We start from the raw sequence: 15,264 nt of genomic DNA, 5'->3' as shown, positions 1-15,264 counted from the left end.
TGTTACTGTATGGGAGGAGCAAGAGAGAGAGCGATACCAAGATGGAGAGCAGGAAGGTTCCAGGTACTAGACGCTATGGGCTTTACAAGATGCTCTTTCTCTCTAAAATCAGCACTTTATCATAGTGGATATTCTTATGGGAGGAGGTGTGAGGGCAGGGGCAGACTGCAGGGATAGAATGTATTTATGCATGCATGCATGCACCCATATGTAGTTTATGCCCATGCATGTCTCTGTAAACTGTGGTGTGTGTATAATCACATATATAAAATTCTACAATTTATCCATATATCTATATATATATATAGATAAATGGATAAATTGTAGAATTTTATATATGTCCATAGAAGAAGTGGTATAGAATCCTAAAATGAATGACAATTCGGTTTCCGGACTAGTTTGAATGCTGTAGTTGCCAAAACCTGGAATGTGACAAATGTTAATCAACCATAGGATTTACCGGTAGCTTCAGTTAAACATAATGTTATGTGCACAGGCACCTTGGCATTATTATTATTATTATTATCACTATTGATTTATAGCACATTTGTACAATGAGTAAACGGGGCATAACATGTAGTGATTACAGATACCGCTACTAGAGAATATTAGTATTTGTGTTCTTCAAAACAAACAAAAATAAAATGGAGAATGACCAGACCAAGAAGCTGCTGCCCTGTTGCTGCAGATGCACTCTTTGTGGCCACTGATTGGCAACAGACAGGTAGCATTCTCTGAGCCAGTGCTGGAGCTGCCTGGAGATCAGTATGATGTAGGGTGATCTGGGGATCGGTTTGGTTTAACACACTAAATAGCGAAGCAGGAAGGGGCCAAATGGACACGTTGGGATTCTGCAGAATCATCTAAACTCGTTTTTTTTGTGGGACCTCAGATTTTCTTATAATCCAATTTCAGGCATAGGAGGGCGGCGGTTTGCACCTACCCCACCAAAGCCGGTAAAAAACAGTGCATATATCCTTTACCAAGAGGAACTGATAGAGAAAAAGAAGAAGGAGATAGAGGCCAAAACACAGCAACAGACCAAGCAACCTCAACAGAGCGTCCCAACTCAAAGAGCTAATAAGTAAGTATGGTTCTTTTCTCCAACGTTGGCTTTATTGTCTCTTTACTGGTGTATTTCTAAAGAGGAGGATAGCATCATGATTAACTTGTTGCAGTTTGTCTTAACTAAAGGATAGCTTCATTTTTTATTGCAGTATAGCAAAGGGGTCTATTCACAATCATTTTGGGTTTGACCCTTTATAATGTCAGGGGGTTGAAATATGAACTCTCCTGCAAACTTCCAGGATTATAAGACGACCCCAGTAGATTCGATTATTAGCTCACACATTGGGATCTATCCAGTAAAGGGAGAGTTTGTCGGATAGGTATGGTTTTAACTCTCGAGCACCAGCAAGGTTCTTCATATAGAATGGCCAGGCTGGCCCTGCATAGTCCATGTCATGCAGGTGTAGATACTTTGGAGAACTCTTACTAATCTAATTATACATTATACAGGGTCAACCAAACTTTTTCTACAATAGACGTTTATTTGGGATGAGCCTTCACAATGTATATTAGCTGAAACGGAATTCCTCTGTCTGAATAGGCCCCTTTGACTGGCTCTGCATGGACACCTAATGAGTCTAACTGACATATATGGGCTGGGAAATTAGGTCAAGGTTACAAACGTTAGGTACCATGTTTTTACAATTTTCAAAGTTCAGCAAGTCTTTGAACCTGCAGCCAATCATTCACTAACCAGCCTCTCATACGTGCTTTTGATTGAAGATCCCAACCTATAATAAATGATAGAAAAATCTGTGAGACATAAATTAGACCGAAGGAACATCATGTTCCGCTAAAGAGGCAGATCAATTCTTAACAGGATATCCTTGAGGCATTGAGTGCATAACGCTGTCAGCTGTTCCCTGTTTATTGTTTAGTATGTTCAGAGTCCTCCATAAAAAGTTGGGAACTGGCATGTTTTCCAGAATCCAGAGTTCCAAGGCATGGATGCATTTTTTTCCTCCTATAATATTCTAAACTGACTTATTTGAATCAATTCTGCAGCCCTACAGCTCCTTCTGCCACATCAAACAAATTTGCCAACGATGGCAGTTTTTTGCAGCAGTTTCTCAAGTTACAGAAAGAAAAGGCAGGCACTGGTGAGTATTATTCGATATAACTAGAACTATATACCTATGTGTGGTGAATGTTCCTTCTTGTATATTTTTTTGCTACTGTTAGCTGACTAATAAACTGCTTATTCTTTATGTAGGGAAAACCATGTATTTTTTTTCAGGACACGGTAAGCTACTCATAGATAGCTAGTTTAACGCAAACAGTTTATCCCATCAGATGAACATAGATTTCCTTTTAAATTCCCTTAATTATCAAATTACATTCTAAAAGGGAAACTCATTTTTATGAAAGCCTACAATAGATGTGGTTGTTCATACATGTAGATTGCACAACCTCAGCCCTTACCCACAGAGCCAAGATTCTTAGTCACAGCTTTGCTAGTATGGCACCCTTGTGACTTTTTGAGGGCTTCAACTCTCATCACTCCCACCATCATTCTGTCTCTCTGGAAGGAAGCCTCAGTTTTTATGTGTTAATGCAATGATTTTATCTTTTAATGAAATGTTGTGCATATGCTTCAACGTGTGAGACTTGCCTTACCTGGACCTTCGCTGAGCTTTTGTGGCTGGTCATATTTAGTAGATAGGGGTCATCTTCATAGGTGGAGAATTGGAGGTAAATATATCAACAGAGCAACAAATCATAGGAAGATGGCCTTTCTCACCACCTTATTTATGCATTGTGCCTAGGGAAGTAAGCCCACTTATAAAGGAAACTCAACAGGGTCGGTCCACCATAATGCATACGTGGTGCAGTGGGGAGAAAATATCTCACCCCTAACTCTAAGTAAACACCAAATACATATGCCAGCAGTGATTTATGTAATATTGCCCGGATGCGTGTTTAATAAACCTAGTTGAATTGACTTGGTGCATATACTATTTTGTTTCTCATTGACCAACGTAGCCCATGTCCCAGGGCTGTCAAATATAATGGTATGCCAACACGTGCAAAGCCTTAAAGCAGATTTGTTGTATTGACCAAAAGCTGTGTTTTGTGGTTTTCTGCACTTAATAACTCAGTGTAAAATTAAAATACTAAATAAAGATTTATTAGGAACCCACTTTAGCTGTTTGCCACAGGACCAGTTACCCAAGGTTCTTGTCATCAGGAGCCGCATGATAACAGTGGAGGTTAAGTTGCTGATTGTTGTTTATTGGGTAAGGCAACCTTTGTAAGGATGGGGAAAAAGAGAGAGAACTTCAAGAGAGTGTATTGAGGAAACAAGCTGTAATATATTGAGACACGGGGGTCTCTGCTTCAGTCAGCATCACTTTTAAATTAAATCAATTACACTGATTGGCAAGGCAAAAGTACAAATGGTTTTAATAAATTTAGTTAATCTAAACTCTGTGACAGCGATAGTTTCCTTCAGTTGTCACAGTATAAACACATTTAAGATCTATTTTTTCCCATAATAATCCCAATCTGTTCCACAGAAACTTCTTCATCTTCATCTGGCAACTCTGGGACATCCCAGAAGAAGCCCATCCTAATAGGAAAGCGACATGGACTTTCTGGAGAGAGCATGTTGAACCAAATGAAGACCTACTCCCACACTAAGCAAACTCCAAAAGTGAACCGTCTCAGTGTCTTTAAATCTCCCGAGGAAGACGAAGACGACGAGGAAGATTATGAGCAGTGGTTGGAAATTAAAAGTAAGTTGCAAAAGGTGAGAGGAGGGCATGTACGCTGTATGACTAAAACTATGTGGACACCTGACCATCACTGTTAGGTGAGCTTGGGCGTTCCATTCCAAACCATGGCATTAATATGGAGTTGTTCCCCTCCTCGTGGCTATAACAGTCTCCACTTTTATGGGAGGGCTTTCCACAAGGCTTTTGAAGTGGTTATTTTTGGCATGGCATGCTGCCTTTATAAATACCCAAGTGTTGTTTAACTCTTTGGCAATGGTTAGCTGAGATCTTTCCTAACTGAGCGTGGTAAGGAAAGGAGAGAGAATTAATGTGAATGACTTTAAAGTATATTGGACATGAACATAAAAGGTTCAGGGAAGGGTTCTGGGTGGATATGATTATCCCAGCTAATTTATCTAAGCCATTGTAGTCCTGCAGCGAGGAGCCTCTGTTTCATTGAATTCTTCCTTAGTATGTAGATAGGGCGATGACCATATTGTGACTGATTGACCTTGACTTAGCTTGAGTTCTACCCTTGGGCTTGATAAATGGTGGTAGAATTTAGAAGCCAGGCACACATTTTCAAAAGACAGCCATTTTTTGTAATATGAAAGATCTCAATTCATATTATTCAGAATAAAGTGCTGAACAGTACCCTGATGAAGACTAAATGACATAAGTCAAAATAACTAAATAGCAATTAAAGAAAAAGGTTAAAAATAACATTAACTCCATTAACTCAACTGTGATTGATTATAGGGCTTGTGGGAATTTGTGCTCATTCGGCCAAAAGAGCATTTGTGACACCAGACACTCATACATTATGTTCATTATGGTTAAGGTCAGGGCTCTGTACAGGCCACTCGAGTTCCTCTACACCAAACTTCATTAAACCACTTCTTTGTAGACCATGCTTTGTGCACAGGGGCGCAGTCACACAGAAACAGGAACGGGCCTTCCCCAAACTGATGCCACAAAGTCAAATGCATACAACTGTCTAAAATGCCTATGGATGTTGTAGCATTAGCATTTCCCTTCATCGAAACTAAGAGGCCTAGCCCAAACCCCGGAAAACAGCCCCAAACCATTATCCCTCTTCAACCAAACTTTACAGTAGCCGCTATATCCAATAGGCAGAATTTTCTGGTATCCGTCAAACCCAGGTTCATCAGACTGCTAGATGAGCTTTTCAGCACGACCCATTCTACTGCCAATGTTTGTCAATGGAGATGGCTGACTATGTGCTTGTTAGCAACAGGTGTGGCTGAAACGCCTACGGTCAATACTTAGGAGAGCTGTCCACATACTTTCGGTCATATGGTGTAGGTCAGATACTGAAATAATACAACATGTAGGGTTATATTGTTTTTCAGTGACAGGTGTACTAAATAAATTCACAACTACTCAACAAAGATAGTACTCAGCATTAGGTAGAGATCACAGTTACCCGGTTAATTTTGATTAACTGATGAATGGTGTATTAAAAACGAAAAGGAATCCGGTGCTAAATGTCCTTGTGATGTCAGGATTTCAGGACTAATTAGCAAAGTATACATCTTCACCCCATCTAGGCTTGGGGAGGAAATTTGTTTTTAACGTGGATGATGTAATAGTGTTGCTTTATTTTTTTTTTTTGTAAACTCTTAACTTCCATGAACTAATTTAATTCAGTTTATAAGCCAGAGAATGCTTGTATGCACGTTAGTAAGAGCGAGCACGTTCAAAAGCGCCCTATTGGCAAAACAATTTCTTGAATTAGAGCTTTTTGTTTTACTTAAGTGCATACAATCTGTTCATACATTTTACACTTATGTCAGATGCACAAATAAGCAAAGGGTTAATGAACATAACATATATTATAGTTTTCCTCATTCTATGCGATCCATGTGAGGACAAACTATCCAAATAGATATGTGTCGTGTTGATGCGTAATTTGTGATTTTAGCTTCTTTGATGATTTCCTCCTCTTATATGTCCATAGTTTTAGCTGAAGACACTCATGTCACATTACTGTGGTTATTGTATTCTGGGCAAAGTACTCATGTAAATTAATATATAGATAAGTAGTTATGTACTTGCTCACAGCCCTCTCAGTAGCATAGTGCTATTGGTTACAGGGTTACTCGCGAAATATATATATTTGTTTATTATTATCGTTTTATATAGCGCCATCACATTCTGTAGCGCTGTACAATGGGTGGACATTGTGGACAAAACAAGTAGCATGTAACATAAACTGACTTACAGAGACAACAGGTCAATTTATGGCGTGCATCAATTTGTAAGACACATATGTTGGTAGAAAAATAAGTATTTAGGCAGAAGTGTAAGTTTTGAAGGAAAGCTGGCCCCACGAGCTGACAATCTTAGCATGTGTTGCTGTCTGACTCCTGCTTCCTTCCCTTCCTCTCCTCTGCCTCGGCCCTCTTCCTAGCAGTTAAATGCCTGTTGACTGTTTGCTGTGTGAATTGAATCCCAGTACTGACAGCCTGCTTAAAGTTTTACCCCCAGAGGACTCTGAAACCCGCAAGGTTGTTGAGAAGTTAGCTCGCTTTGTAGCCGAAGGGGGCAGGGAACTGGAAAAAATGGCGCTCGAAGACCATAAGGACAACCCAGCATTTGGGTAAGTCATCTGCTTTGCGTATTGTATGTTTACACTGAACATGTCCACAAAAAATCTTGACATGGTTGAATAAGTGCTGACATATTGTCAGTTAATATTATCTACTTTAATTTTTTTAGATTTCTACATGATCACAACAGCCGGGAGTTCCTTTATTACAGAAAGAAACTGGCAGAGTTTATAAAGGAACGCCAGGATCCTGAAAAAATGGCCGCCAACAAACGTGAGCATGAAACCAGTACAAACATGAGACGTTGAACCTTTGCTTTCGTAGTCGTATTCAGTCGTTCGTGCTTTAGGCGGGACAGCTGGGGTCCAGTGTCTACAATCAGTAAATTAAGTGAATGTTCAAAGGCATTAAAACTGGGACTATGGGTGGCTTACACAATGTCAGTTTCAATAGTTCTTCTGAGCATCTACCTATCTTTATACCAGGGGCATCCAACCACATCTCCATCCTCCTCAGCCAGCCCCTTAGCTGAAAGAGCATTATGGGAGATGTAGTCCTGCAGCAGCTGGAGGGCCGCAGGTTGGATGCCCCTGCTTTATACCATTGCTGGCAAACAGTTCACATGTACTGTCTGATCTTTCCTGCTTTAAACTAAAGTATGCAGTTTTTGTGATCATAGAACTAGATTATTACTAGATTATCCACTTTATACCCAGGCTAAATTCTTGTTATTTGCTGGTGTTTTTAATAACTTAAGCACTTATTAAGCCTCCAAACGTTTGTCTCCAGATGATGAAGATGTTAAGATGTTTGCTGAGAGGCTGGCAAAATCCGTGGCAGAAGGTGGTCCAGAGGTAGAAGCAATAATCATACAAAACAACAGAGAAAACCCAGCTTTCAGGTAACAGAGTAATTACCTGTGCGTTATCTTATACTAAAGCAACCTATAATGCAAAAACCACCATAAACCATTCCCTTTGCTTTAAATACTTATACTATTGTGCCTTCACTGACATCACCAGGGCATCCCCGGATCTGAAAAGATCTCTGTTGGATTTTTGGACAATTTAATCCACTCTGCAGGATTTAACACTTTTGTAACTTAATCCAACAATGGGAACATAATTCTTGGTCCTGTTGAATACAATAGTGCCTTAATATTCTATTACGTTATACACTAATTGTATAAAATATTGTTTCATTCATTATTTTTGTAGATGTCGGTTGAGACATAAGCACGCGCTAGTAGATTGTTGCCTAAGAAACTGAAAATGTTTTAAGTCTTTGTGTTCTATTTATGTGATTAAAACAAGAAGAGAATAACCTGAAAGAGCTGCCAAGGTTTATTAGCTTAACATACTATAGTGTATTTAAAGTTTTGTGTAAGTAGAACAACACCTTGAACTAAATCAGATCACAGAAAATTAAGCCACTGTGAAACAAGCCGTTCCAATTTTAATCCCATTTAAATAAAACATTAGTTACACTTTTTTATACACTTATTCATATATATTTTTGTTCTATTCAGGTTTTTATATGAACCAAACAGCAAAGGTCATAGGCATTATAAAATTAAGCTGGAAGAGTATAAACGGGCCTTGAAAAACGCAGCCAATCCTTCATCGGTGCCTGAGCTCAAACACAGGATCACGTCGGAGCCAAGTATTGCTACAGCTCCACCGGCCTCCTCCTCCTTCGTCGCCCCCTCTCCAACACCTACCATTTCCTCACCACCTCCAGCCACCGAGCAGACGGCAATAAAAAGAAAGAGGAAGAGCCGTTGGGGTCCAGAAGAGGAGAAGGTGGAGCTGCCTCTTGCAGCTGCGGTCAGTGAGCCTCCAGACACCAGCTTACTAACAGGTAAGGACTTGCACTTGATGAATGCCTAATGACAGCCTGGACTTCCCCCTGTCATCTCTGGCTTCCTGCTGCCAAATCACGTAAAATGGCTCTCTGGTATTTTGTTATAACATGAGTGCCAGATGGTTGCAATCGGTCATTCCCTTCCAGTAGGTGTCAACGCTGAGGAGATAAGAGACTCTGCTAGGATCTTGAATTGCAGGCACACATTGCGATCACTAATGCAAGACTATGGAGCCATGCTTGCTGATCACAGTGTGATCGGTGCAGGAGAGACAAGAGCAAGAAACAAAAATTCTTTCTCTTCCAAGAAATGGGGAAAAAAGTAAAAATAAGACTCCTATATGGGAAACTCTAACCCATATATATATATATATATATATATATATATATATATATATATATATATATATATATATATAAACCCCTTCATGATCCCTATAATATATATCTAATATGTAAGGGATGGATGTTGCCCTCTAGAACATGGAATATCTATGTGAGGTATTACTGTAATGAAGGGACGTTGAACATAAATTCGGGTAATTATTCAGCAGTGCTGCCTACCGCATAGAAGAAGTTCTAAGTAGTATATGTTTTTTTACATACTAGAATTCATAATTTTTTTTATTGTGTCTAGTTTGACCTATTTAACAATCTCTCTTCGTTTTGTTTTTTTAGCTCAGGATCTGAAAGGTTTGGGGTATGAGAAAGGAAAGCCAGTGGGATTGGTGGGTGTCACTGAGCTTTCGGAAGCCCAGAAAAAACAGCTAAAGGAACAACAGGAGGTAGGTTGACATAATTAATTGTATTATTATTTTATATTTATTTATTTCGTGGCACACATTATATAATTTTTTTTTTTCAGGACAAACGGGGCTTTCTTTAGATACCATTATTTTTATCATATCATCTAATTTACTATAAAAAAATGATGATTTCTTGTTAAAAAAGGACCTTTTCTCACTTTGAAAAATTATTTGAAAAATCTTTTACTCACCTGCAAAAACTAATGAACGAGCCTGCTCAATAGATTCTACTATTTGTTTAGAAATAAGTTTTTTGTTTTTTTGCTTTTTTTCTGCAAGTTATTGGGCAATAATTACAAGTAGAGTTTTGCTGTTTCAAAACCGTTTTTTCCCGAAAAATCTGGTCATTCTGTCTCATGTGCTACTTCGGGTATATCTGAAGCCGGCCAATGCAATTTACCCCATCAAACCATATATTTTTTAAAACTAGACAAATGTTTTTTGTATTTTTTCTTTTCACACTCGTACATCAGGTATGAATTTACTGCTCCTGATATATGTCACTGTCACAGTAACATCTCCTGAGTGAAGCGATACCCCACATGCATGGGTTTGTTGGGTTATTTGGGAGGTGAAAGACCACCTTTGTGACGTGTGCATTTTTTGGCATTTGGACATCTGGTCAGTCTGTGCCCACGTCCCATATTTGGGACATCTTTGAAGCCGGCCAATTCAATTTACCCCATCAAATCATACATTTTTTAAAACTAGGCACCCCATGGGCATTTAAAATGTCAATATTTTAACTCTTTCCATGCGACAAGTTTTGTTAAGATATAGCGCTAATTGTAGGACTTGCTCATAAAAAAACACTTTTTTGTTCATTTTATTATTTATTTATTTTTTTTGGATTTTTTTTGTGATAGTGGCAGAGTCCACAATTTTGTCCACAAAGCACATTGTATACAGAGACTTTTCTATGAGACTTACCTTCTTTAGATACTATAAGGTTGGCAAAGGTGAGTCAATGTACTTGGTGTATAGTCCCCCTAGTAATGCCGATTTGTCTTTCACCATTGTGCACACTATAAGGAGACTGACTCTTGTGAACTTTGTTAACCACGTATTCTCAACATAATGCTATACTTGCCCCTTATTCTCCCCAATCAGATGCAGCAGATGTATGACATGATCATGAAACACAAACGGGCCATGCAAGACATGCAGCTCATGTGGGAGAAAGCACTGAAACAGCATCAGCATGATTATGACAGCGACGAAGAGGTGGACAACGATCTGGGAACTTGGGAACATCAACTGAGACGCATGGAAATGGATAAGACCAGGGGTAAGTGAATCCCCACCCTTAGGACTTATTATTGTAACTAGAAAAAAGTAGAAAAATAGCAGTGGCATATAATCGTACATCCCTGCTATCTTTGCCAAAAAATGGATGATCAAGCTATCTGCTGACAGCCTGCTGAGCTCTCCTTCAGCAGGAGCCAATGTCACTGACTCCATGCTGAAAGAAACTGACTCTATTTGCACCATTAACCTTAAACACTAAACAAATCTGAAAAAAAAAGTTTTTGCTCACTTTGGTATGTTTGTTAAAAATGGGAGAGGGCTGGCAACAGAATGGAGGTGCAAGTCCAGGTAAGTTGTTCAATAATAAAGGGCAACAGGCTCAGCATGCACTATCCAGTCCTGTCCAAACATATTGACAAAAGTGAAACCATCAAAAGACAGGAAATGCAATATTTTTTTTAAAGTCTCAGGAAGTAGCCCCAGGAGTTAAATGTGGGTCCTGGGGCTACTACCTGAGACTAAAAAAAAATAAAAAAAATATTGCATTTCCTTTCTTTCGATGGTTTCATTTTTGTCAATATGTTTGGATAGGACTGGGTGGTTTTGGTGCACTGGTTGAATAATGGTAAAAATTGTGTTGAAGTGTTAATATACATTAAGTTGAGGGTATGAAACCTGCTTAATTTTGAATTGTGCTTACTCTTACTTTGACAGAATGGGCAGAGCAGCTCACTGAGATGGGTCGTGGCAAGCATTTCATTGGAGACTTCCTTCCACCAGATGAGCTTGAAAAGTTCATGGAAACGTTCAAAGCTCTCAAGGTAGAGTGGGATAAATGTTAAGACCTAGCGGAGTTTCCCAAGAACAGATTTGCCCTCAGCATGGAGCTCTGTGATGTTATGGATTATTGTAATCAAGAAGAATGAGCCAAAAACAACAGGGTTTTGGGATATGTTAACCAGGGGCATCTAAACCCTCCCCATGATGCAGTATTTCAGGATCTCCACAGATCTTTGCTCCTATAGCGCAAGAGAAACTCTGCTTTAGAAACACCATCCTACCAGAGTTTTATATTTCCCAAATTAGCTTGTAATTGCATAATCCACTTTTGTGACTTCTTGTTATCAAGTACCGTATTGGCTCGGATATAGGCCGCCCCCGTATATAGGCCGCCCCCGTATATAGGCCGCCCCCTAAAAGTTTGGTGCTTTTTTAAAGAAAAAAACATGCTGCCACTCTGTCCGCCCCCCCGAGATATGCTGCCACTGTCCTCCCTCCCCGAGATATGCTGCCCGAGATATGCTGCCACTGTCCTCCCCCCCGAGATATGCTGCCACTCTGTCCCCCCCGAGATATGCTGCCACTCTGCCCCCCCCGAGAAATGCTGCCACTGTCCTCCCTCCCCGAGATATGCTACCACTGTCCTCCTCTGCCCCCCCGAGATATACTACCACTGTCCTCCCCCCCGAGATATGCTGCCACTCTGCCCCCCCGAGATATGCTACCACTGTCCTCCTCTGCCCCCCCGAGATATGCTACCACTGTCCTCCCCCCCGAGATATGCTGCCACTCTGCCCCCCCGAGATATGCTACCACTGTCCTCCCTCCCCGAGATACGCTACCACTGTCCTCCCCCCCGAGATATGCTACCATTGTCCTCCCTCCCCGAGATATGCTACCACGCTACCACTGTCCTCCTCTGCCCCCCCCCCGGGACTTACCGGAGCAGACTCCCGGGTGTCTTGCGTGGCCGGCGGGGGACATCTACGCAATACAACTTCCGGTGCCGGCACTGGATGTGCCAGCACCGGAAGTTGTATACGCGTATTGCGTAGATGTCCCCGCCAGCCCCGCAAGACACCCGGGAGTCTGCTCCGGTAAGTCCCGGGGGGAGGGTGGTAAAACGCATCGTGCGGACGATGCGCTTAGACAACCTCCCGTGCCGGCACCCCCCCCCCCCCCCGTGGGAAGTGCTGGCAGGAGAGGCTGTCTGAGCGTATCGGGGAGTAGGATGCAGGTCCCCTGCACCGCTGCGGGGGATCTGTATCCTAACCCCGCTGCCTGCCCGGCGCCCGGGACTGCATGTCCTGGGCGTCGGGCGCTAGACCCCAAATATAGGCCGCACCCCCACTTTAAAGACTTAAAGTGGGGGAAAAAAGTGCGGCCTATATTCGAGCCAATACGTATATACATTGGAAATATATCGCCTTGTTTTCCTGCTTAGTTACATTGTTTAAAGTTAGTTCTGCATTTTGGATTATTGTCTTTATTGCAGGTCATGTATGTGTGTGTGTATATATATATATATATATATATATATATATACACACCTTAAACATCTGCAAATGTATTTACCCACAGGAGGGTCGTGAGCCAGACTATTCCGAGTACAAGGAGTTTAAGATAACTGTTGAGAATATTGGATACCAGATGCTCATGAAGATGGGTTGGAAGGAAGGAGACGGTTTGGGGTCTGATGGCCAAGGAATCAAGAACCCTGTTAACAAGTAAAACTAGTTTTCTTATAGTGATTATTTGATTCACATGTCTGGTTTAAGCCGATATTTCACAAAGCCACAAGAGGGCAGTATAAAGTAACAAAGCACTAGTAACATTCAGATGGACCGATGGTGGTTGACACAATGCTATTCTTGCGTGTCACCTCGTGTGAAATTGGCTGCTGCAGCCTAGCCTTGCAAATGCTATAAACAGGTTCCTTTCTATAACGGGCACCACCTAGTTGGAAACATACATGTATGTATGTACATATACACACTGACTCTGATATTACAGTATACACTACTCCTCCATCCTCCCCTTCTCACCTTGTGGAGACCTGTCACCACACCCAAGACCTTATGCTTTCCGGCAGCGGCGCTGTAAAAAGATTGCCATAAGGGCTCAGCAGTGTCACGTTATGTGGGCCCCACTGGGCACTTCATGGCACCCATTTCACCGAGCCCCCACAGGAAAGCATAAGGTGCTGGATTCACGGTGGCAGCCCTGGCTGGATTTTACCCCATTGTCCTGCAAAACACTGGGCGACACGAAGTGGTTTATAGTCATCGTGGTGACCTGGCTTCCGGGGTTTGTGGAGGCTTGCTAGACACACCTTGGAAGTAATATATTTATTTGTGTCAATATTACTTTTTTGGGATGTTTACTATGTTATCTGTGTACAACTGAAACGTCCATCTGACCTAAGTATGATCTTCCTTATAATTTCCTGTTATAAGGGGCTCAACATCCGTGGATGGTGCAGGATTTGGCATTGACCGCCCAGCAGAACTGACAAAAAGAGATGATGAGTATGAGGCGTTCCGGAAAAGAATGATGTTGGCATACCGATTCCGACCTAACCCACTGGTATTTACAAGCTATGATTGTATTGGTTGCTTTCTTACAGCATTTATTTTGAAAATCACTTCTTTTCACTGCGTACGTCAGGTGGACTCCAACCTCAGCTCTGTGTGTACATCAGACGTCAGACGCACACACCTATTCTAGCCTTCGTCTTTCGGAAATATCTTAGATGCATTCAGAGTGCTATGTAATACCCATTTGAGGGATGAAGTCAAAAATCACATTTACTGTTACTGTTTATAATAGTTCTTCTATGAATTACGTTTATTGGTGTAACTTTCCAGGTCTTTTTTTTTTGCTTGCAGAATAACCCACGACGTCCGTATTATTGAAGAGTTGATCTTACTGGTTTCATAAACTGTGATCTCTGAAGACTTGTCTGTAATGTGCTATTCCCAGGCAGCAAGCACCATTTATTTTTCAATGTATGCAAGGAAATTAGTTTGTCCCCATGAAGGAACCTTACCATAGTGCTCCCTCTCACTGTTTACTCTTGCAGAGGAAATAGTTGGTTTAATAAATATATTTTTAACTCAACCCTACAATTTGTCTCATAGTTTCGGGGGGGTCTCGCTGTTAAGGACAACATATAGTAATGAAGTGTGAAAACACATCAAGGTCACTAAAAAGAAAATGCACGTTTTTTTTGTATCCGCAATATCTACTATAATTTATTGGTAAATAAATGACTGTGAACGTGTTATTAAATCATTTTAACATCTGCTGCCTATACCCATGTGCTATCAAGTCTGCATAAAAGTCTTTACACTTGCCAAAAAATAAAATCAAACACATCAAAAAATATAGATTAAAGTGCATATGATGACAGAGTGTCACTTTAAGCAATCAGCAAGAGACTACATTTAAGACAGTCTTAATACACACTTTCTAATGGACTCTCATAGCAACAATGATGGTGATTGCCTGGTTGTAGATATCAGTCCACAGTGTTAGAAGGCCTTCCTAACCGAGAAGACCACAGAGTCATTGAAAAAAATGTCTCAGAAAAGATAAATAATTATCCAGGCTTATGACATCCTAAAGTTATAAAGTAATTTGGATGTTAAGCAGGGTTGCCATCAATATTCAAGGTATCAATGATGGGGGAATATGCCAGGGTGACTTGGCCCTATACAGTTGTTCTCACTGTACCCCCTTTATTGTAGACCTTCTCCTTCAACCACAGGGCCTACCTCCACCTTTCCAGAACAGTATTAATGCTGAACTTGGTATACTTTAGCAATGCTATGATCACCACCATGAAATCATAAACCCTTTCCTTTATCCCTTTTTTGTCTAGTGTAGAATCTGTTATAGGGAGAAGTACTTGGTCATCTGGTCAACAACCCGAGGTAGTCATAATCCTATGGTGCTATTGAGGCCCTAGGAAAGTCCATCCTGGGTGTGTTACTTGTGGGGTACACCAAGACACACACTCAATTACATTGATGAGAGTGCTATGGATCCTGCACTATTTTTCTACCAGATCTTGCCTTATCATATTCGGAATCCCATTCAGAGATAAGGGGCTAGATTTTTTTGCTTTTGTTTCACGTTTTTATAATTTGATTTAATAATGTTCACAGAAAGAATACTTCTGTTGAATTAACGCGCTCCTTTTGGTTTTAT

General features: G+C 40.8%; 1 protein-coding gene across 1 annotated transcript; it reads left to right on the top strand.

The window, feature by feature from the left end:
• On the top strand, positions 1-14,172 carry SUGP1 (SURP and G-patch domain containing 1). Its single transcript, XM_053465740.1, has 14 exons — positions 1-63; positions 916-1,084; positions 2,074-2,168; positions 3,585-3,803; positions 6,282-6,405; positions 6,525-6,628; positions 7,145-7,256; positions 7,884-8,215; positions 8,897-9,003; positions 10,135-10,312; positions 10,987-11,093; positions 12,634-12,779; positions 13,509-13,638; positions 13,941-14,172. Exons 1-14 carry the CDS (start codon positions 42-44, stop codon positions 13,965-13,967), a joined length of 1,872 nt encoding a protein of 623 aa, XP_053321715.1. The 5' UTR covers positions 1-41; the 3' UTR covers positions 13,968-14,172.
• Positions 14,173-15,264: the final 1,092 nt, after the last annotated feature.

This window comes from Spea bombifrons, chromosome 1, assembly GCF_027358695.1.
Source record: "Spea bombifrons isolate aSpeBom1 chromosome 1, aSpeBom1.2.pri, whole genome shotgun sequence".
Taxonomy (NCBI): domain Eukaryota; kingdom Metazoa; phylum Chordata; class Amphibia; order Anura; family Pelobatidae; genus Spea; species Spea bombifrons.
Note: the sequence above shows the minus strand (reverse complement) of the source record. Positions and strands in the feature narration are given on the sequence as shown.